The sequence below is a fragment of the Dama dama genome, chromosome 6, assembly GCF_033118175.1.
Source record: "Dama dama isolate Ldn47 chromosome 6, ASM3311817v1, whole genome shotgun sequence".
Taxonomy (NCBI): domain Eukaryota; kingdom Metazoa; phylum Chordata; class Mammalia; order Artiodactyla; family Cervidae; genus Dama; species Dama dama.
The window spans coordinates 48255062-48277720 of NC_083686.1; the positions used below are offsets into that span (position 1 = coordinate 48255062).

The 22659-nt window shown below is 40.6% G+C and overlaps 1 protein-coding gene across 11 annotated transcripts in view; it reads left to right on the plus strand.

Annotated features, from left to right (window-relative positions):
* The window catches only part of TEC (tec protein tyrosine kinase), a 154606-nt gene that overhangs the window by 102943 nt on the left and 29004 nt on the right, over positions 1 to 22659 (plus strand). For 10 of the 11 annotated variants that reach the window (XM_061146024.1, XM_061146025.1, XM_061146027.1 and 7 more), the window contains 6 exons: positions 6604 to 6708; positions 10610 to 10691; positions 11406 to 11534; positions 15730 to 15776; positions 17430 to 17602; positions 21515 to 21580. In XM_061146024.1, coding sequence (XP_061002007.1) covers positions 6604 to 6708; positions 10610 to 10691; positions 11406 to 11534; positions 15730 to 15776; positions 17430 to 17602; positions 21515 to 21580 — 602 coding nt within the window. Of the gene's footprint in view, positions 1 to 1130; positions 1222 to 6603; positions 6709 to 10609; positions 10692 to 11405; positions 11535 to 15729; positions 15777 to 17429; positions 17603 to 21514; positions 21581 to 22659 lie in introns of all 11 variants that reach the window. The other variant, XM_061146033.1, reaches the window with a different exon arrangement.

Genomic DNA, 22659 nt, shown 5'->3' on the forward strand with positions numbered 1-22659 from the left:
AAGCTTTGATGCTGCCCATCTGCTGAGGGCTGTGAAATTTAAGAACTTCACTTGTATATTATTATGTATAACATATCTTTTGTCTGTATTCTCTGGAAGGTCCTTTGTCATTAAACATGACATGTCAACAGCCATCTTTGGATTTGTATTTATGGTCTGTTTTAATTGTTGTATCCTTGGGAGAAAACAGAAGCTGACTGAACACTAAACAATTTAGCTGGACCAGATGGAGTCCTAATGAAAGCATGGCAGTGTGTGTGCAACTAACTGGTTTGAGGTGTGCTTCTAAGGTGTGCTGTGTGTGTGTTCAGTCATTCAGTTGCGTCTGACTCTGCAACCTCATGGATTATAGCCCACCAGGCTTCTCTGTCCATGGAGTTTTAATTCCATGGTTTGGGGAAAGAGATTCAATTCCAGCAAATAGCCCAGCTCTCACATTCAAGTGAGCTGTTAGTTTGAATCTTATTTACTGGCAGTTTTGTTTGCATTTAATTGGTGAACTTGCTTTGATCTTATACTTATTAAGAGTTATAAACATAGAAATTTCCACTGAGTTTGTTTGTACTCAGGTAAGTTATATCAAGTTACTAAAGAGTACGTGGCACTAGAGAATTCAGGATTGGAATTAGAGTTAAGGTCCTGGTTTGTTGTATGACTTCTGGCCAGTTAATTATACGCTGTCAGCCTTGATTTCTTCATCGGTAAAGTGGGGTGACAGCTCTCATAACGCTGTGAGGACTCATTGAGTTACCGTTAAAGATGCACATAGTGCCTGGCTCAGAGTAATTGTTACGTTTTGACATAAGTAATTTATTTTCTTAAAATAAGTGTTCACGAATACTCAGGCTTGAGAGACCAGGAGTCAGGTAAAAGCTTCTGTGATTTTGAAAGATGTGGTTTCAGTTCTGGCTCAGCCACTCACTACCTCTCAGCTACTCAGTTTCCTAACAACTTCCCAGGGTTGTTGTGAAGATGAATTAATAGTAGATACTGCCATTTAGAGAGTGACTTCCCTGTACCAGCCACTGTACTGAGCACCTTTGTACCTTATCTTTTTTCTTGCTTAGACCTTAGTGAAATGAGCAGTGAAATTATCCTTTATCCTTAGTGAAATTATCCTGTACCTACAGAGGAACCCAGAGAAGGCGGAATGTGGCTGGACTCAGGATCTGCCTGCCTCCAAAGTTCATGCCCCCGACCCGAGGTCCCTGCAGTGCACAGGTGATTCATCCAATAGCTTTCTTCTGTGGCAGGCAGCTAAGAATAGCCACATTAGGAATAAAAGTTGTGCTATAGAGGGAAAGGGAGGAACCATTAACAGTATCAGAGGGGAAACTCTTATTGCACATAGTAAGTCTTAGGAGAGGGGTGTAGAAAGGAAGAACTGAGGGTGTTCTGCAGATAAACCTGGGGCCAGCTCTGGATATTTGTATATAATCATAAAAATTTAGTTTAGAGTTGTTATTGATATTTTAAAAAATATTTTAATTCTAGAAATTAAAGGAAAATAGTGTATTTTGTAAGACTTTCCCAGGGGCAGGTTCTCTTTCATCTAATTCCCAGTTCTACTGTTCTGTTGATGTGTTGTTTTACACAAGTCATATTTCATCTGTCTCTCTAGTTTCCCTATTTAAACAATGGACAAAATAACCATTAGTTACCTATTCCTAATTTGGTCTCAAATAATCATTCTGGTGTCCTTTCCTACACTTCCCCTGAACCACTTTGAACTTCAGCCACAGTGAATTTCTGTTCCCTAAATCAGTGCTTTGTTGTTTTTTCGCCTGAGTTCTCTTCTCCACTTTCTCTAAAAGAAAACTCGTACTTATCTTTTAAAAACCAAATCAAAATATCAGTTCCTCCCTGAAACTTCCCTGGCTTTTCCTGGTTCATTCCATAGCATACCATGACACTTGACTTCCATCTTTATTTGACTGTGAATCATTCCCCACTTCTCCTTCCATCTACCATATTATTGTGAGCTCCTCTTGAGGGGACTCTCAGCCTCCTTCCGTAACGCTGAGGCTGCAGCACACAGCGCTGGGCTTGGTGTCTGATCAGTGTTTGCTGGCAGGATAGGTAAAGTAATGAATGACCACCACGTGTGAACCTTTATCTGTAAATTTCATAACGAAGTATTTGCGTTAATAAGCCCAAATGTTAGTATAGTACAGTAGATTGTATATCATGGGATGTGTATTTAGGGGGGCATAAACCAGCCCACCCCCAATTTTCCTATGTAGATTAACTGGCATCTGTCAGCCGCTTTTAGTTGCAGGGGCAGTGGTGAGTGGACATGGGCGTCTCAGAAACTGATGATGGTCTGCTGCTCAAGAGCCAAGAGAGCTGGCAGGTGATAAATGACCCCAGAGCAGTGTCTGAAAAAGCTCCATGATGTATCAACAGGGACTTCTCCAGGGTTGGGGGATTAAAGGTCATTTGATTTTCTTTGTGCTATTAATATTTTCTAAGGTTTCTACAGTGAACACGTGTGACTTATTAATAGGATCACAGTTTCTTCTGCCCACTAACTGGCACAAGCCCAGGAACAGGATGGTAGCCTTGTCTAAGTAGACCCCTTGGCCTGTGTACCAGATTCTTTACAAGCTGGTCCCTGCTCACCTGCCTCATGTACCCTGGGCTTCAGCCACGCTTTTTTTCCTACCTATTTATTTTATATAGCTAACACTCACAGATATCATATTACAGATCACTCTTTACAGCATTTTGCAAATGCTAACTCATTTAACTCTCTTAACTATCTGATAATCTCTATGAAGTGGGTACTATTATTATTCCCATTTTATAGTTGAGGCAACTGAGGTCATTCTGGAATGTTTTTCATCCCATGGCCTGTGATTTTCACTCCTTGCCTACCATATTATCAGAATTTCTTTTCTGAAATTAATCATATAAGCTTTGGTTCCCCAGTGTTCTCTTAGCATCTTTTTTATATCCACTACTTACTATATATTGCTGAGTTACCATGTATGTCTCTCCCACAGGTAAACTTGGGCAAGTTACTTAATTTCTGTTTCCTTCTTCTGTAAGATGTATCTATTAACTGTCAATTCACAGAAATGGCACAGTACTTGGATTGTATGTTCAGGAAGTGCGCTTTCTCTCTCTGGACTTGGGGTGCCCCTTACCACAGCGGCTGGCACAGAGCAGGTGTTGCCCTGTGAGAGGCTGAGTGGGAGAGACAGAAGGAAAACGAGAGGGACCTGCAGCCAGAGCCTCGGCAGGGCAGAGGAGCAGCACCCCCTGAATGCCTCGTAAAGGCTTGAGCGGAAGGTGGCTGAGCGAAGGCCATTGGGTTTGGTCATGAGTGGTGTTTTTGAGAACAATTTTAGCAGCTGTGGCGAGAAGGGAGGCAGGCAGATTGCACGTGGTTAAGGAGGAGTGGGTGGGAAGGAAATGAAGGCTGAAGGTGTAATACCTCTCTTTCAGGAAGGGAAGGCCAGAAGAAGGTCCTTGGTGTGGATGGCAGAGGCCTGACGGTGTCTATAGCAGAGGTCCCCAACCTCTAGGCTTGGGACCAGTACCTGCTGTCAGATTGCTAATTGCTGTCTAATTGCCGGCAGCAACATTAGGTCAGAAATAAAGTGCACAGTAAATGTAATGCGCTTGAAAAATCCTGAAACCAGTCCCCCACCACATGGTCCCTGGAAAAGCTGTCTTCCTCGAAGTTGGTCCCTGGTGCCAAAAAGGTGGGGGACTGCTGGTCTGTAGGCAGGAGAAGCAAAGGCCTTAGAAGAGTGCGGCTGTAAAGAGCTTTCCTCTGCCTGTTGGGGTGGAAGCTCAGGCCATGCCCAGAATCCATGTTGCCCCATCGGGGACTTGGCTCCATTAATTTTGTCACCTGTTTGCAGCTGGGGCATCCAAGGTTGAGGGAGCTTTAGGAGCAGTTTGCGATCCTTGGGTGGTATGTTTAACCTGTCTGAGGTGCAGTTTCCTCATCTGTAAAGTGAGAATTTGGTGAGCATAGAAAGGAATGAGGTCTGTTAAGTGCCAACTACTGTGTCCTTAGCTGTTGTGTCCTTTTAACCTTCTCATAGAGACAGGATGAAAGAGAAGAAAAGAAGGGTGAATCTTAGGGTGTTTTAGGCCTGCAAAAGTAAGAAGTCAGGGGTGTGCTTGTGGGATGGCTTCTCTCTTCTCCATGAGGTAGTGACAGGGATGGTCCACTGGGATGAGGGGAATGGGTGGGGTTTGTAGCTCTGTAGCGTTTATGAGCGGAGAAGGCAATGGCACCCCACTCCAGTACTCTTGCCTGGAGAATCCCACGGGCGGAGGAGCCTGGTAGGCTGCAGTCCATGGGGTCGCTGGGAGTTGGACATGACTGAGTGACTTCCACTTTCACTTTTCACTTTCATGCATTGGAGAAGGAAATGGCAACCCACTCCAGTGTTCTTGCCTGGAGAATCCCAGGGACGGGGGAGCCTGGTGGGCTGCCGCCTGTGGGGTCGCACAGGGTTGGACACGACTGAAGCGACTTAGCAGCAGCAGCAGGATTGTTTTGTGACCTGCTGCTGCCAGGCATGCAGGAGCAGAAGAAGGTATGGGTAGGACTGGGGACTGACAGAAATGTCAGTGGGGGATGGGGATTCCTGTGTGGGGGTGGGTTGGGGAGAGGGAGAGAGAGATGGGGGTGGAGGGAGGGAGGGAGACAGGGAGGATGGATGCACTGGTAAAATAACGGCCAGATAACAAATGGGAGCTGGTAGTCTGGGAGGGTGGTCTGGTCTAAGGGTGATGGTAGTAAAACACAGAGCTGCTTATAAGGAGCAGGGTAGGACTCCAAAGGTTGTGGCCAGAAGGGAGTTTCAAAGTATTAGATGAAGCAGTTTTGAATGGCCAGGCCCAGGGCATGCCTGGGTCATGCCACATACTACAGTGTTCTTCATCTTCATTTCTCTTCTTCTATTCTTTGTCATGTGACTCTGTACATTCTCTTCTAAAGTAATCTTAGTCTTTATGCAGCTTTTCGTATGGGATGTATCAGTTAATATTATTCAGTAAACATTTTTTTATTTCTACATTATGCTTGGAATCATTTTTAAGGAATACACTATGCCAGGTTGTCTTTGCACATACTACTTTGTATTCTTCTCGATATTTTCCCTGGGATAAATTCTCACATGTGAGATCATTATGCTCAAGGATGTTAATATTTTGGAGGGAGAAGTCCTGGTATGTCTTTAGCTACTTGCTGTAGGGAGATTTGCAGTGAGCAGGGAGGGAGGGCAATAAGCAAGGAAAAAAAAAGAAAAAAAAAGTCAAACAGACTCTGAATGGAGGCTTTACTTGAGCATACGTCCTCATCACATCCTCCTGAGTTCTGTGTGCTAAAGTGGAAGATGTCACTGGCTGGAGTTTGCGTCTGTGATCGAGTGCGTGGACTTTTGCTTGGTTTGTCTCTGATGCTTTCTTTTTTGGGTTATGAGAGTTGGCTGTCCTCTAGAAGTTAAGGTGTGTGTCTGTGAGGAAGGCAGCAATGAAAGGGAGTCTCTTTCTCAGTTCTAGACCTTTCTGGAGAGGGCAAGGACAGAGCAATTTCAGCTTTGAAAATTAAAGGGCTTAATTATTTTGATTATAATCCTCATAGTGTTAGTATTTTGAATAATTTTAGCAATACAGGGAGACATGATTTAGATAATTATTAAGGAAATTATAATGTTTTCAATCAGTGATTTTTATTTTTTAATTTTTATTATTTTTATTTTTTTTTAATAAAAAGTTTTATTGGAGAAAAATAGAACCACCACGTACACAGGGAAAAGAGCACAAAAATTCAACTGATACAGAACTGAAAGTCACAACTACCCAATGTTGTTTGCGATTACTTTTCAATTTCTTAAATGGCTTCCCTCAATTTTTTAAATAGCCTTGCCAATTTTCAGCTGAAATAGAATCAAGTTTTCAAAAAATTAAGAGCCTCAGCGAAGGGGCCAGCTTTTAAGATAACAAAGGTGACACCAAGAGTCTCCTAATAGGACCAATTCTACCGAAAAATTCCTGAAGCACATAACTACTGAGTCTGGTAGAACAGTAGCTCAGAGACCATCAGGGATTAGTTAGAACACTGACTCAGACGGTCCAGTATGCAGAGAGGGCAAACAAAAAGGCTGCATTTCCCTGTCAGATGAGTTCACGTAAGAAAACCAAGGAGGTGCTAAGAAAATACAGGCAATGGCTGCTCAAAACAATTAAGAAGGCATTCTAAATACCACGTATTATTAGACAACAGTGTGTAAAGTGATGCAGTTAGAAAACAGGCAACTTAAAAAAAAAATATGGTCACAGGTCTTTGAGAACTCAAGGAAACAATCAATAGCAAACACAAGAGCTGAAAGTCTTCTCAGCTGAGGATTGAAAGTGAAAGTGAAAGTGAAGTCGCTCAGTCATATCCGACTCTTTGAGACCCCGTGGACTGTAGCCCACCAGGCTCCTCCATCCATGGGATTCTCCAGGCAAGAATACTGGAGTGGGTTGCCATTTCCTTCTCCACAATCAGTGATTTTTAAAACAAATATTGCTATTAATAACATTTTCCCTTTAATTTATGATTGAAACGGTTTTCTCTCTCTCTTTTTTTAACAGAAAAAGTACAGAAAGGGATTTATTGATGTGTCAAAAATCAAGTGTGTGGAAATAGTGAAGAACGATGATGGTGTCATTCCCTGTCAAAATAAATATCCATTTCAGGTGAGCTGGCATATTTTTTCGATAGTGAATTTCTGGGCTTTTAGTCATGTTTACTATTTCACATTAAAGTTTCCTGTCATTGCTTTGTTGATTGATTTCTTGCAGCTTTGTTGAAGTATTAATATAATTGACCCATAAGAATCAGATATATGTAAGGTGTAGATTTTATGTTCTGATATATGTTAACATTGTGAGATGGTTGCTACAATCAAGCTAGTTAACATACCATCATTTCACGTAGTTACCATTTTCTTTCCTTCCCCCCTTCCTTGTTTTTTCTCCAGTGGTGAGATACTTATCTACCTTCTTAGCAAATTTCACATATGTAGTGTTGTTAACTGCTATCCCCATGCTGTATGTTAGATCTCCAGAACTCATTCTTCTTGCATAACTTCGGCTTTGTACGCTTTGACCAACATCTCCCAGTGCTCCTCCTACCTGCCCCTGTCAGCCACTCTTTTGCTGTTTCTATGAGTGTGTTTAAGATTCCACATCTGTGATCATGCAATGTGTATCTTCCTGTGTCTGGTTTATTTCACTTATCATAATGCCCTCCAGGTTTATCCATGTTGGGCAAGTGACAGGGTTTTTCTTTTTTAAAGGTACATAATACTCCACTGTGTGTATATGTGTGTGTGTGTAAAACAATTGTTTTTATTCATTAACCTGTCTGTGGACATCTCATGTTCACCAACTAGATGGCTCTTAGAACCCTCTCCTTTTTGGGTTTTTACAGGGGCTTCATTACTTAGGCACGGGTGATTACATCATTGGCCATTGATGATTGAACTCAATCACAGCGCCTCTGTCCTTCTTGGAGTCTCCACCTCCGAGGAGTGGGACTGAAAGTTCCAATACTATAATCACAGGGTTGGCTTCACTGGCATCCAGCACCCTCCCCCACCTTCTCCCGGACTGTCACCTCATTAGCATAATAAAAGATACCCCTCTTCTCAGCACAGGAAATTGGGAGCTCTGTGCCAGGAACCAGAACAGAGACCGTAAATCACAATATCACAGGTATCAGCTACAAATTGGCACTTGTCATGGGCACTTGCCATTTGCCTGTATAAGATGCTGCTGCAGCTGCTGACCTTCAGTACCCACTGAAAGCAGCTCAGGGTATAGAGTGGAAATGAAGCACTCTGTGTTTTAGTAAAAACTGGCAGGATAGGTCTTCTGATAGTTAGATATTTTCAGGAGCTGATTTTATGAGCACAATTCTTGTGTCTCCTCATATCTGGAAGAGCACTAAAATCCTTCATAATGATGACTGCTTAACGATCCTAGCAGAAACCTTCTGGAAAAATATGTGCTTGATTGCATGTACCCTCCCTTCAGCAAAAATCACATATATACTGACCACCCCCCCTTGCCTCTTTGGAGCAGTTTCTCAGAGCTATCTGACGTGCTGATTCCTGGGCTGCAGTCCTCATTTTGCCCTAAATAAAACTTGCAGCTCTCACATTGTATCTTTTCAGGGTTGACACAGGTATGAAAATCATGGGCCAAATGAGGCAGCATACACCCCCAGAGCCCTCTCTCTTAGTGCTTTATCTTTACCTCTTTACCACATCTCATTTTCTGTCTTGTAATAAGGTATTTCTTAGATTCATTTCTGTATCTCATGTAGTCCCAGCAAAGTGCTAGTTGTATGAATTAATCACCGAGTAGAATATAGCAATATTTGTTCTATGGAAGGAGATCCAACCAGTCCATCCTAAAGGAAACCAGTCCGGAGTATTCATTAGAAGGACTGATGCTGAAGCTTAAACTCCAATACTTTGGCCACCTGATGCAAAGAACTGACTCTATGGAAAAGACCCTGATGCTGGGAAAGATTGAAGGCGGGAGGAGAAGGGGACGACAGAGGATGAGATGGTTGGATGGCATCACCAACTCAATGGACATGAGTTTGAGTAAACTCTGGGAGTTGGCAATGGACAGGGAAGCCTGGCGTCCTGTGACCCATGGTGTTGCAGAGTTGGACACGACTGGGTGACTGAACTGAACTCTTCTGTGGTATTCCCATTGTTATTAGACCATATTTATTTGATTAGAATGAATGAGAAGGGATTGTTGACAAAAAACTAATCAATCTAAGAAAGAAGTGGGGATTTTTAAAACTTTTTATTTTATATTGAAGTATAATTGATTACCAATGTCATGTTAGTTTCAGGTGTATACACGCACATACACATATGTATCTGTTCTTTTTGGGGATTGACGTGCACACACTGCCGTGTGTGTGTGTGTGTGTGTGTGTGTGTGTGTGTGTGTGTTTGGCTGTGCCGTGCAGCCTGTGAGGTCTTACTTGCCCGACCAGGGACCGAAGCTGGGCCCTGGGCAGTGAGAGCGTGGGTGAAGTCCTAACTGCTGGATTGCCAGGGAAGTGCCCACACTGCTGTATTTTAAATGAATAACCAACAGGGACCTACTGATAGCACGGGGAACTCTGCTCAACATTATGGAACAATCTAAATGGGAAAGGAATTTGAAAAAAAATGGAAAACTTAATTCGAGCCAGAGTTGAGGATTATAACCTGGGAGGAGTATCTCAAAAAGCTCTGAGAACTGTTCCACCCTCTAGAAGTCGAGACATAGTTAATGATATGTTAGTTTTTGAGACAGAGGGCTGGACATCATGTGACATATTATCGACAGTTTTACAGAATCCAGATCTGAGCAGCATTCTAGTGGGTCATGTGACCCTTTACAAGATCAAGAAGGAATGCTATCTTTTAAGGCACTGTATTGCTCCTGCTGGGAAGATGTTGCTCTTTACGGTTGAGCAGGTATTTCTGCTGATGGGGAGGTTTGATTTTCTATCACAGAGTTACACAGAGTACAGTGAGGGAGAGAGGAGGCTGAAGAGCAGAGACGAATGTTTTGTTTACATTTCTCTTGTCTTGCCATAAAAATATGGTTTTTATTTCTCAGGATTATCTATTAAATATGGTCAGGAAGAGCCATCTGTTGATGAAAGAGCTACCTGTGTTCAATCTAGTGGCTGTTGACATAGTAAAGATAGGTTTCTAGCCAGGTATTTCTTTCAGTCAGTCAGGGTGTTTCTGCCTTGTGACTGACCATCAAGGGTAAAGTGAAGACCAAAATTCTTCAGTTAGCTTCCCATGCTTTATTTTATTATTAATATTAAAGATATTAGGAATAAGACTGTCTAATTGCTCACCTGGAGGTAACTCTAAAATAGGTACTGTGGTTAAAAGTTTGGAACTTAGAGTCAGGGTCCTGGCTTTCTGGGTGACCAGCTACATGCTGATGGGCAGGTAAATTAAGGGGTAGCATTTGCAGTGTATTCTCTGTGAGTGGTGCCTCTGGGAGCTATTTAGAATTGATGTCTTAGATAGGCCTTAGTCTGCTCTTCTGCAAAATGGGAATACTAATGCCTTGATGGTAGGATTGATTGAGTTAATGTCTGTAAAGCACGAAGTTTAGAGTTGGAGTAGTCAGTGCTTAATTAAGCTACCTACTGCAGTTATTTGTAGTGGCAAAAGGAAGGTATAGGAGTGATGCTGAAAGAGTAGTCCTTTCATCTAAGTATTAATCAGAAAAATACTTGATTGGAATAATCCCTGTTGTACCAAGTTTACTTAAGGAACTTTAGTTCCTTACATTGCAAGAAATAATAAGATTGGCAAAGCATGCTGGCCTCTGTACATTTTTTTCCTCCTGTAAAAGCAGTCCTTCGCAAAATCCCACTTGATGTAGACATGAAGAAATAGATTTGCTTCTGTAATAAGGGAATCTAGGTTCTTTGGACTGAAAGCAATTAACTTTTGCTTAAAGAATTTCAGTCTTTTATTGGTTCTTATGGTACCAAGGGCTCTGTGCTAGGTAGGAGTGCTGTTTCTCACCTGTTCCATTTTTTGTTTTATTTCAGGTTGTGCATGATGCTAACACGCTTTACATTTTTGCACCTAGTGCACAAAGCAGGGACCGGTGGGTGAAGAAGTTAAAAGAAGGTAAACTCATATCATGAAATATTAATCTGTGCATAATTTCAGAATATAACATTCTTATCACTAGGACAGAACTATCTTACATTTATAATCTTTTAATCTACAATAAGTGCTTCCCGAAGGTCATTCTTTTCCTGTAAGTGACACACATCGAAGATAACTTCCTTTTTTTATAATCTGGTTCCTTCAAGTGGCTTATACATAGTTTTTAAGAAAAACAAGCTTTCACTTAATGGGTAATACATTTGAAGGTGAGTAAGCACTGGGCTTTTGTGATAGCAGGATTTAGTATTTTCCAAGAAATTGTGTAGTCAACATTTGATGTGGAGCAATTGACTTGTACGTGAAGGATGTTCATTTGTAATTTGTCCTGCATAATCCTCATTGCTTTCTCTGAAGAACAAAATGGCAATGGGCTGACTTTTGTGTTTATCCATCACAGTGTAGCAGGGGTTGCTTCACCTTCTTAGCACAAGGGTGCCTCACCAAAAAAAGGAGGCAAAAGAGAACTGTATCAATCTTCTGAATGTTTGATTTTATGTTATGAGGATTTCCTCATAATAAACAGTCCCTGGGGTCACAAAAGTGTCAGACATGACTTAGTGTCTAAACAATAACAATGAATTTGAGAAAGAGTGATCAACAGTGTTACTCAAGGAAACATTCTGTCATCTCTGCTTTATTTCACTGATCATTTAATGTATCTTTGAATTACAGAAATAAAGAACAACAATAATATTATGATTAAATATCATCCTAAATTTTGGGCAGACGGAAGTTATCAGTGTTGCAGACAAACTGAAAAACTAGCACCTGGATGTGAAAAATATAATCTTTTTGAAAGTAGTAAGTATTCATTTTATTCTATACCTGTGTTGTGCTCAGGATGTACATGCTATTGGCAAAGGGAGAAGGTGATGTGTTTTGAGTTTGCTGTTGGTTAAATACAGCCTTCAAACTCTCAGGGTAGGTGTATTCTGTAAGGGTAATTGTGAACCTAAGGAAGGACTGTCAGAGCTTTTTTCTCCTTTCCCCCCAGCTTTAGTAAGGTATAATTAACCAAATTGCAACATCTTTAACATTTATAGTGAGATGATTGGATATACTTATCCACTGGAAAAGGTTCTTCTCATTGAGCTAATTAAAACCTCGTATGTTTACCTTTGGTGTGCGTATGAAAACATTTAAGTTCTATTTTCTTAGAAAACTTCAATTTACATTACAAAGCTATCAGCCATAGTTGCCATGTTATACACTAGATCCTTAGACTTTATTTGTCTTTTTTCCTGCTTTTTGTATACACACACACACACACACACACACACACACACAGAGTTCAGTTCAGTTGTTCAGTTGTGTCGAACCCTTTGTGACTTCATGGACTGCAGCATGCGAGGCTTCCCTGTCTATCGCCAACTCCTGGAGCTTGCTCAAACTCATGTCCATCCAGTTGGTGATGCCATCCAACCAACCTCTAATGTGTTGTCCCCTTCTCCTCCTGCCTTCAATCTTCCCCAGCATCAGGATCTTTTCCAATGAGTCGGTTCTTCACATCAGGTGGCCAAAGTATAGGGGCTTTAGCTTCAGCATTGATCCTTCCAATGAATATTCAGGACTGATTTCCTTTAGGATTGACTGGTTTGATCTTCTTGCAATCCAAGGAACTCTCAGGAGTCTTCTCTAACACCACAGTTCAAAAGCATCAATTCTTCGGTGCTCAGCTTTCTTTATGGTCCAACTCGCACATACATACATGACTAATACGAAAACCATAGCTTTGACTAGATGGACCTTTGTTGGCAAAGTAATGTCTCTGCTTTTTAATATGCTGTCCAGGTTGGTATAGCTTATCTTTCAAGGAGCAAGCCTCTTTTAATTTCATGGCTGCAGTCACCATCTGCAGTGATTTTGGAGCCCAAAAAATAAAGTCTCTCACTGTTGCCCTTGTTTCCCCGTCTATTTGCCATGAAGTGATGGGACCAGATGCCATGATTTTAGTTTTTTGAATGTTGAGTTTTAAGCCAGCTTTTTCGCTCTCCTGTTTCACTTTCATCAAGAGGCTCTTTAGTTCCTCTTTGCTTTTTGCCATAAGGGTGGTGTCATCTGCATATCTGAGGTTATTGATATTTCTCCCAGCAGTCTTGATTCCAGCTTGTCCTTCATCCAGCCCAGCATTTCACATGATGTACTGTGCGTTTAAGTTAAATAGGCAGGGCGACAATACACAGCCTTGATGTACTCCTTTCCCAGTTTGGAAACCAGTTCATTGTTCCATGTCCACTTCTAACTGTTGCTTCTTGACCTGCATACAGATTTCTCAGGAGGCAGGTCAGGTGTTCTGGTATTCCCATCTCTTTCAGAATTTTCCACAGTTTGTTGTGATCCACACAGTCAAAGGCTTTGGCATAGTCAACAATGCAGATGTTTTTCTGAAACTCGCTTTCTTTTTCTATGATCCAAAGGATGTTGGCACTATGATCTCTGGTTCCTCTGCCTTTTCTAAATCCGGCTTGGAGAATTTTGAGCATTAGTTTGTTAGTGAGTGAGATGAATGCAATTGTGTGGTTGTTTGAGCATTCTTTGGGATTGCCTTTCTTTGGAATTGGAATGAAAACCAACCTTTTCCAGTCCTGCGGCCACTGCTGAGTTTTCCAAATTTGCTGGCATATTGAGTACAGCACTTTAACAGCATCATATTTTAGGATTTGAAATAACTCAACTGGAATTCTATCACCTCCACTAGCTTTGTTAATAGTGATGCTTCCTGAGGCTCACTTGACTTTGCACTCCAGGATTTCTGGCTCTAGGTGAGTGATCACAACATTGTGGTTATCTGGGTCATAACGACTTTTTTTGTATAGTTCTTTTGTGTGTTTTTGTCACCTCTTCTTAATATCTTCTGCTTCTGTTAGGTCCATACCGTTTCTGTCCTTTATTGTGGCCATCTTTGCATGAAATGTTCCCTTGCTATCTCTGATTTTCTTGAGAGATCTCTAGTTGTTCCCATTCTATTGTTTTCTTCTATTTCTTTGCATTGATCACTGAGGAAGACTTTCTTATCTCTGCTTGCCATTCTTTGGAACTCTGCATTCAGATGTCTGTATCTTTCCTTTTCTCCTTTGCCTTTAGCCTCTCTTCTTTTCTCAGCTATTTGTAAGGGCTCCTCAGACAACCATTTTGCCTTTTTGCATTTCTTTTTCTTGGGGATGGTCTTGATCACTGCCTCCTGTACAGTGTCATGAAACTCCATCCATAGTTCTTCAGGCACTCTGCCTATCAGATCTGATCCCTTGAATCTATTTGTCACTTACACTTTATAATCATAAGAGATTTGATTTAGGTCATACCTGAATGGTCTAGTGGTTTTTCAACTTTCTTCTGTTTAAGTCTGAATTTGGCAATAAGGAGTTCATGATCTGTGCCACAGTCAGTTCCTGGTCTTGTTTTTGCTGACTGTATAGAGCTTCTCCATTTTTGGCTGCAAAGAATATAATCAATCTGATTTCAGTATTGATCATCTGGTGGTGTCCATGTGTAGAGTCATCTTTTGTGTTCTTGGAAGAGGGTGTTTGCTATGACCAGTGCATTCTCTTGGCAAAACTCTGTTAGCCTTTGTCCTGCTCCGTTTTATACTCTAAGGCCAAACTTGCCTGTTACGCCAGGTCATTCCAGCCCCCTATGATGAAAAGGACATCTTTTTTTGGGTGTTAGTTCTAGATTGTGTGTGTGTGTGTGTGTGTGTGTGTGTGTGCGCGTGCTTAGTTGCTCAGTTGTGGTGATTCTTGTGACGCCATAGACTAGCCCGCCAGGCTCCTCTGTCCATTGGATTCTCCAGGCAAGAATCCTAGAGTAGGTTGCCATTTCTTTCTCCAGTTATATATATATATATATGTACACACACACACACACACACACACACACATATAGTAATAATTAACATACCTTATTGATCGTATAACTGTAAACTTGTACTCTTTTACCAACATCTCTATTTCTCCCACCCTGCATCCCCTGGCAACCATTTTTCTACTCTGAGTTTGTGTATTTTTTTTTAAAAGATTCCCCGTATAAATCACAGCATGTGGTATTTGTCCTTTTCCGTCTGGCTTACTTCATTTGGCGTTATCCCCCCCAGCTTCATCCATGTTGTCACAAATGAGAGGATTTCCTTCTTTTCTAAGGCTGAATATCCCGCACACACTGCATTTTCTGCGTCCAGTCCTCTGTTGGTGAGCGCTCAGGTTGTCTCTGTCCCTGGCTGTTGTGAAATGGGCTGCCGTGACCCTGGGAGGGCAGATTGTCTCCTTGAGGCATTGCTTTCCTTTCGTTCGTGTATACACCCAGAAGTGGGATTACTGGATCATCTGGTAGTTCTATTTTTAAGTTTTTTGAGGAACTTCTATGTTATTTTCCACAGTGGCTGCATCATTTACATTCCCACTAACAGTGCAAGAGTTCCCTTTTCTCTACATCCTTACCAGCATTTGTTATCACATGTGGGTTTTATAATTGCTATCCTAATATGTATGAGTTGGTATCTTATTCCTGGCTTTAATTTGCATTTTCCTAATGATTAGTTATGCTGAGCACCTTTTAAGGTATCTCTTGGCTGTTTGTATATCTTCTTTTAAAAAAAAATTCTATGTCCTTTGTCCACTTTTAATTGAGTTATTGTTTAACTGCTGGGTTGTGTGAGCTCCTTGTATATTTAGGACACTGACCCTTCTCAGATATGTGGGTTGCAGATACTTTCTCCCCTTCCGTTGGTTGCCTTTTCATTTTGTTGACGGTTTTCCTTTGCTGAGCAGGAGCTTTTTGGTTCTGATGTAATCCCATTTGTTTACAATGAATAACACAATTGAGGCCTCAATCCCTATGGCATTTTACAGTTCATTCAAGAAATCTGTTCTAAAATAGTATTACAAGCAACATGCACCAGTGTGAGAGAGTCAGAGTGGACTTCTTGTTATGTTTACTTTTCCTTGAAACTGTTGATCATTGTTAGATGGCATTTTAACCTATCTTGTTGTTGTATTTTTAGGTATAAGAAAAGCACTACCTCCAACACCAGCGCCAGAAATAAAGAAAGTAAGGTGGTCTTTAACTTTTGGAAGTGAAGAGATAGTCGCTCAGTCATGTCTAACTTTTTGCAACCCATGGACTATAGCCTGCTAGGCTCCACTATCCATGGGATTTTCCAGGCAAGAACACTGGAGTCAGTAGCCATGCCCTTCCCCAGGGGATCTTTCTGACCCAGGGATCAAACCCAGGTCTCCCGCATTGCAGGCAGATTCTTTACCGTCTGAGCCACCAGGGAAGCCCCTAACTTTTTTAAGCGTGTGTTTACCAAGTGTGTTTTTGTTCATTCCTGTGATGTTGCCTCCTGCATGGATCATATCAGAAATGGATAGATTATGGCTTAACTTGATTTTTTTTGGTGTCAAATAGTATTTATTTAAATGCATCAGAAATTATCACTGGGGGCCCTATTATCATCTGGCATTCTGCCTGTATTTTGGCTTTGAATATTATTCAAGCAATGCGGGACTTTAGAGGAATATTTCAGTCTTGAGACCACAGTATTATGACAAAGGAATGACTCTAGTGATTTAATGATATACCTATGAATAGTGGAATATGGTAGAAAACACATGTACTTTGGACTTGGGAGGGACCCGATCCAACACGAATCTGATGAGAGTGACTTTAAGCCATTGTTTCCTTAGTTATAAAATGGAAATTGTATACTTTTATGGAATTAGTACTAAGAATAAATGAGGATGCAAATGAACTTATTTACAAAACAGAAACAGACTCACAGAGGAAGGAAACTTAGGGTTACCCAAGGGGAAAGGAGGGGTATGGGGGTAAATTAGGAGTTTGAGATTAGCAGATAGGAACTATTATATATAAAGTAGATAAACAGCAAGGTCTTACTCTGTAGCATAGGGATCTGTATTCAGTATCCTATAATAAACCATAATGAAAACAATATGAAAAAGAGTATATACTGAATCACTTCACTGTATGCCAGAAACGAATGCAACATTATAAATTAACGGTGCTGTGCTTAGTCGCTTAGTCGCGTCCAATTATTTGCGACCCCATGGGCTGTAGCCCACCAGGCTTCTCTGTCCATGGGAATTCACCAGGCAAGAATACTGGGGTGGGTAGCCTATCCCTTCTCCAGGGGAACTTCCTGACCCAGGAGTTGAACTGAGGTCTTCTGCATTGCAGGCGAATTCTTTACCAGCTGAGCTACCAGGGAAGCCCAACTATATATTTCAATTAAAAAAAAAAAAAGAATAAATGAGAAGAAGTATGCCAGCCATGTACTTAGAGTGTACCTTGCACATAGTAGGCACGAAGAAGTACAGATTCCTTCAAGTGGGAGACCTGACGAAAGTAGGTCTTTTTCCCACTGTAGGCCGTTAAATGGTGGATCTGCTTTTAGTCGTCATTTCCACTCACATTCTACCCTTGCCTCTCCCTGGTAAGCTAATCCTGACGCCGCCGAGAAGAATCCCTTTGATGTTTAGAGACAGTTTTTGCTCTTGTGTTGTATTCTGAAACCCATGAGAGGCCCAGTAGCATCAACAGCCTCAAACGCATGGGCGGCGACTCTCCAGGTTATTTTCGGCAGAGTTTATTCTGTGGCCCTATGCGCAGTGCTTAGTGTTTCACTTCACAACCAGCTTCAAACAGAAGACTGAACTTTCACGTGTTATTTCCATTTCTTAGCGAAGGCCCCCTCCACCAATTCCGCCTGAAGAAGAAAACGGTGAAGAAATAGTTGTAGCCATGTATGATTTCCAAGCGACAGAAGCGCATGATCTCAGACTAGAGAGAGGCCAGGAGTATATCATATTGGAAAAGAATGATGTTCATTGGTGGAAAGCAAGAGATAAATACGGGTAGGTGTTCCCTCCCTGTGGATGATACACCGTGTGTGGCTGGAAGTTAACTACTGAGTGAGAAAATGATAATCTGTAACTGTTATGTAGTGAGACCAATTCAGCAGCCATAAATGAAAATATACATTATTACCTTTTAGTAGCGCAGTGTATTCTTAGTGACTCAATAAATGTAAATGCATCAACCATTTCTTTCCAGAAATTAGAATCCATTACACTGTATTTCTCATCCATTGTATGTTTGAATTGGATTGTTTTGATCTTGGGGGAGATTACATTTTAGGTCTCTTCCCCTCCCCCTGCCCCTCAAAGTAAATAAGTAATCTTAGATTTGTTGTAGAAAGAGAGAGTGTGAGTGTGTGTTTGTCTATATGTATGTGTGTATGCGCCTGTGTCTAAAATGCATACATTCAAGAAGTTTAAAAACAATATTGTTTATACTAAATAGGATTTAAAGAGAATAGTCCTTTCAACCTTATTATTGGTAAATAATGGGTAAATATGATAAATGTTGTGGGGGGGGGGGGCGTGTATCTTAAGCTTCATTAGGAAAGCTCTATATCCTGTGCTTACCTCTGTAGTATAACCCTGTTTTTATTCTGAGTTCCTGTGAATAGTAAGAGGAGGACGTTTTGTCCTGATAAGAGCATTCCCTTCACGCAAATCCACTTTCTTACCTCCTGCCCCCCCCCCACTGCCCCCCCAACTCCCGCCCCCGCCCCACGCCATTCCAGGGTCGTTGCTGGAGAAGCAATGGAAGCCTCTGGATTGGGCGGGGCCCATGTCTGCTGCTCACTTCTTAGCAGCGGTACATCTCCTGAGTGCTGTGCATTAGCACCTTTATGGAAACCTGTTCATCTGTGTTTACAGGAAGGTCATCATTGCTTTTTTTTCTTTGCCAAACAAGATGTTTAAAAAAAATTATAGACATATCCAAAAGACACGTAATAGTTTAGCGGAGCCTCTTGTCACTTGACTTCAGAAATTGGTTGGTCATAATTTAAAAATCTTCCCAGCTGTTCTTTTTTTTTTCTTTTTTTTTTTTTTGAGTATTTAAAGTAGATTCAAATCATCATGAAATTTCACCCCCAAGTCTAATTGCTAAAGATTTTTATAAACAACTGCTGTGTCATTATCATGTGTGTGTGTGTTAGTTGCTCAGTCGTGTCTGACTTTCTGTGACCCCATGGGCTGTAGCACACCAGGCTCTTCTGTCCATAGAATTCTCCGGGCAAGAATACTGGAGTGGGTAGCGATTGTCATCTCCAAGAGATCTTCCCCACCCAGAGATTGTACCTGGGTCTCCTGATTGCAGGCAGTTTCTTTACCATCTGAGCCACCAGGGAACCCCAACATTATAATATAATAATAATAATTTTAAAAATTCATCTGTAGGCTTTCCCCCAGCATTTTTAAGATTAGAAGAAGAGTACAAATAAAAGCCCAGATATCAAATATTTAAATATTTATAAGTCAAGCTGACAAACTGGTGAATAAGGTATAATTTATCCTCCAACTTGACAAACATACCTTCAAAATGACAAGGAAAGCAAGGTTTGGCTTGGAGTTCCGTGCCAGAATGTGACGGTGCACAGAGGGCTGGCCGTCTCCCCAGGGTATCTCCCTTCTCCTTCCCTTCTATCCCTGGTTCCACCTCACATGCACCATGTGCGTCTCCCAGCTGTTCATCCAAATTCTGTCCATTTGGTTGGCAAACGCCACCTCCCAGCTTGGTCACTTCCTGGACCTGGGCTGGAGGAGCACACGCAGGCAGGAGCATTTGGTTTTCAGAGAATGAAACCCCTTGGAGAGGCCCATGTAGGGCTTGGCAATGGGCAGCGAATTCTGAGGCCATAGTTTCAGGTGATGGTCCAGCTGAGGAATGATGGACTTTAGCATTCCCTCGAAAGTATGAGGTCAGAATAGGGGCCCTTCTGGCCCAGGTTTAAGGATAGTACCAAATCTGTAATTCTGGTTTCCCTTGATTGGCTCTAATCTGTATTTTTACAATTTACTCAGAATTAAAACAAGGTCCACACAATGCAATTTGGCTGATATGTCTCATGTCTTTCTTTTATTGTACAGCAATCCCTGTCCTTTTTCCCCCCATTTTTGATTTATTGATAAAACCAGATCTTTTTCTCTATAGTGAGCCACAATCTAGATTAAGCTATTTGCTTCCACATGGTGTCATTTAATAAGTATCTATGTCCCATATATCTGGTGGTTCCACTTTTTATGATGCCAAGGTTATGCAGGTAAACATACCTGAGGTATGTTTGTCAACTTTATTCCTCCATCGTAAAATTCTTCGTCAGTGTTTCACTTAATGATTTTAGCATCCATTGATGATTATTGCTTAGATCGATTATTTTGCTAAGGATAGCAAAATGGTGATTTTTCTAATTCTGATGACCAAACTTCCTCTGTTGGTAACAGTGGTAACCAATACTTTTAAAAATTAAAAAAAAAAAAAAAAAAAAAAAAACTGAAACATATAAAAAAAAATTGAAGGAACTCTAAAAATAAAAAATAAAATAAAAGTGTTATTATGGATATTTTGGGCTTCCCAGTTGGCTCAGTGGTAAAGAACCCACCTGCCAATCAATACAGGAGACGTGGGTTCACTTCCTGGGTCAGGAAGATTCCCCTGGCAAAGGACATGGCAACCCATTTTCAAGTATTCTTGCCTGGGAAATCCGATGGATAGAGGAGCTTGGCGGGCTACAGTCCATGTGGTTGCAAAGAGTCAGACGTGACTGAGCGACTAAACAGAAGGAGAAGCATGGATAGTTTCATATTTGTTTTTTTTCCTATTGCATTCATTATTCTTTTTGCTTGGATTGTCCCATCATGCATCAGTGGTAGCTATTTTTGTTAGGGGTCTTTTTAGCCTTTCTTTCTCAGCTTCCTTGCTTTCTGAATAAAATAAAAGAGCTCAGTTTCATTCTTGTATTTTTCCTGGTCAAACCTGCAATTTGCCATTTCCCCAAAGAGTTCTGGCTCGTTTTCATATGAAATAATATTTAAAGACAACAGGTGGGGTCCTAGGATTCTATTGCTACTGGATTGCCCTTGCTTCTAGGCCTTTCTCAGTGCACAGAGCCACATATATACACTCATGTGTGCATATATTATGAGCTGTTACCAGCAGTTCAAATTCAGAATTATAGCATTTTTACTCAACTTAGAAATTTTATACACATATCTCTTTTTCTGCTGAAATTCTTGACTCCAGCCAAGATTCTACCTACTATGATTGCTCCTTAAACTTTAATGTACACAGGAGTCATCTAGGGTAAAAATCCAAGGTTCTCTAGCCCCACACAGGCCTCCTCAGTTCATATCTCTTGGGTAGGACCCAGGAATTTGTCTTTTTAACGAGTGACTAGATGATACTGATGTAGATGTTAGGGATTACTCTCTGTGAAAGAGTGTACTGCACAGACTGTTGAGGAGTTGGAGTGGTAGTTGTTTTCATCCAGCACTTCCACTTTCCTGAAGTAGTGGTTTCTTTAAAACATCCCCAGAAAGTGTGAATTCAAGAGAAATACCATAGAACGTTAGGAAGGGCTCTGAACCGAGTCACAAGTTCAGAATTCACGTTCTGACCCTGTTGCTGGCTAGTTCTGAGCCTTTGAGAAAGTCTCAATCTTCTTAAGCTTTGGTTTCCCCACCAAAAAGTGGGTACAAGAATGTCTACCTACCTCAGAATTTTTGTAAGGATCCAACGAGGAAGTCCTTTGTAAAGCATCAAATACTATAGATATATAGACTTATTGAGGGTCAGCCAGTCTTATAAGCTTTAGGCAATATTATTCTTTAATTATTCCAGAAGGACAGTAATTTTCCTCTTAATACTCTAGCAGTAAAATAATTTCAGTTTATCTAAAGTATTTTTCTTATTTCTAGGAGTGAAGGATATATCCCAAGTAATTATGTGACAGGAAAGAAATCAAACAACTTAGATCAATATGAGTAAGTAAAAGATTATTTTGTGAATGTGGAGAACCAGACATTGTTTTTCTTTTCCTAATTATGTAAGGCATCTGGGAGACTAATGGTTATCTTTCACTGTCTTTATAAGGTGATCCCAACTTATTCTTAACTCAGGGTAAATGATGCTGTAAGAATTAGTTTCTATTATACACTTCACCTGAACATACTATGTGTGAATTGAGTTACAGGAGTGAATATAATTAAATTGATTTTAAACAAATCACAGCTTAACTGGCTTTGAAATATAGCTCATTGTTCATTCATTTAAGAAATGAAAATACTGTTTCCCAGAGTTGCCTTTAAAAAAGCATGATTGTTTATTTTTTCTAACTTTAATAATAATATGTGATTATTGTTTTAAAATTGTTTGAAAACATGAAAAATGTTAATAAGGAAAAAATTATAAATCAACTAGAGCTGAACTCTGTCAACATTTGTATATTTTCTTTCAATCTTTTTACTGTTTAAAAAAAATAGAATCATGCTGTTTTTACTGTTTTATATCCTATTTAATTCACTTAACAGTTCCTCATACCGTTAAATGTTCTTCAAAAACATTTTCATAATTGTACTATATTTCATTCTTCAAATATTTACTGAGACCTTAGCATGTATCATGCACTGTGTGAGATCTTAAGGAGTATAACCAGGCATATAGCCACTTGGATGTGCTATAATTTATAAAATAATTTTCTTATTTGTGTGGCATGAATGTTTTGGCATATTTACTATGTAAAAATACTGGGATACTTCTTTCTGCTTATTGTGTTAAACTAGATCTTTGAAAACCTATGTATTGGGCTAAAGGCTAGTTATGAACTTCTTAAGACTTCTAATGCATGCTGTCAAATTACTTTTCAGAGAAAGCAAGTGGGCTGCTGTTCATATGCCCACTAGCAGTGTGTAGCTAGGTTTTAGTGAGAAGCTCATATATACCGAATACTGCTTGTGGTCATTCTGAGGTGGTATTTTGATGCTTCCTTCACTTCTTTAAAAACAACACCATCACCACCACCTCCAGCACAAAGCTGTTTCCTCTGTCCATGTCACTTCCTGTA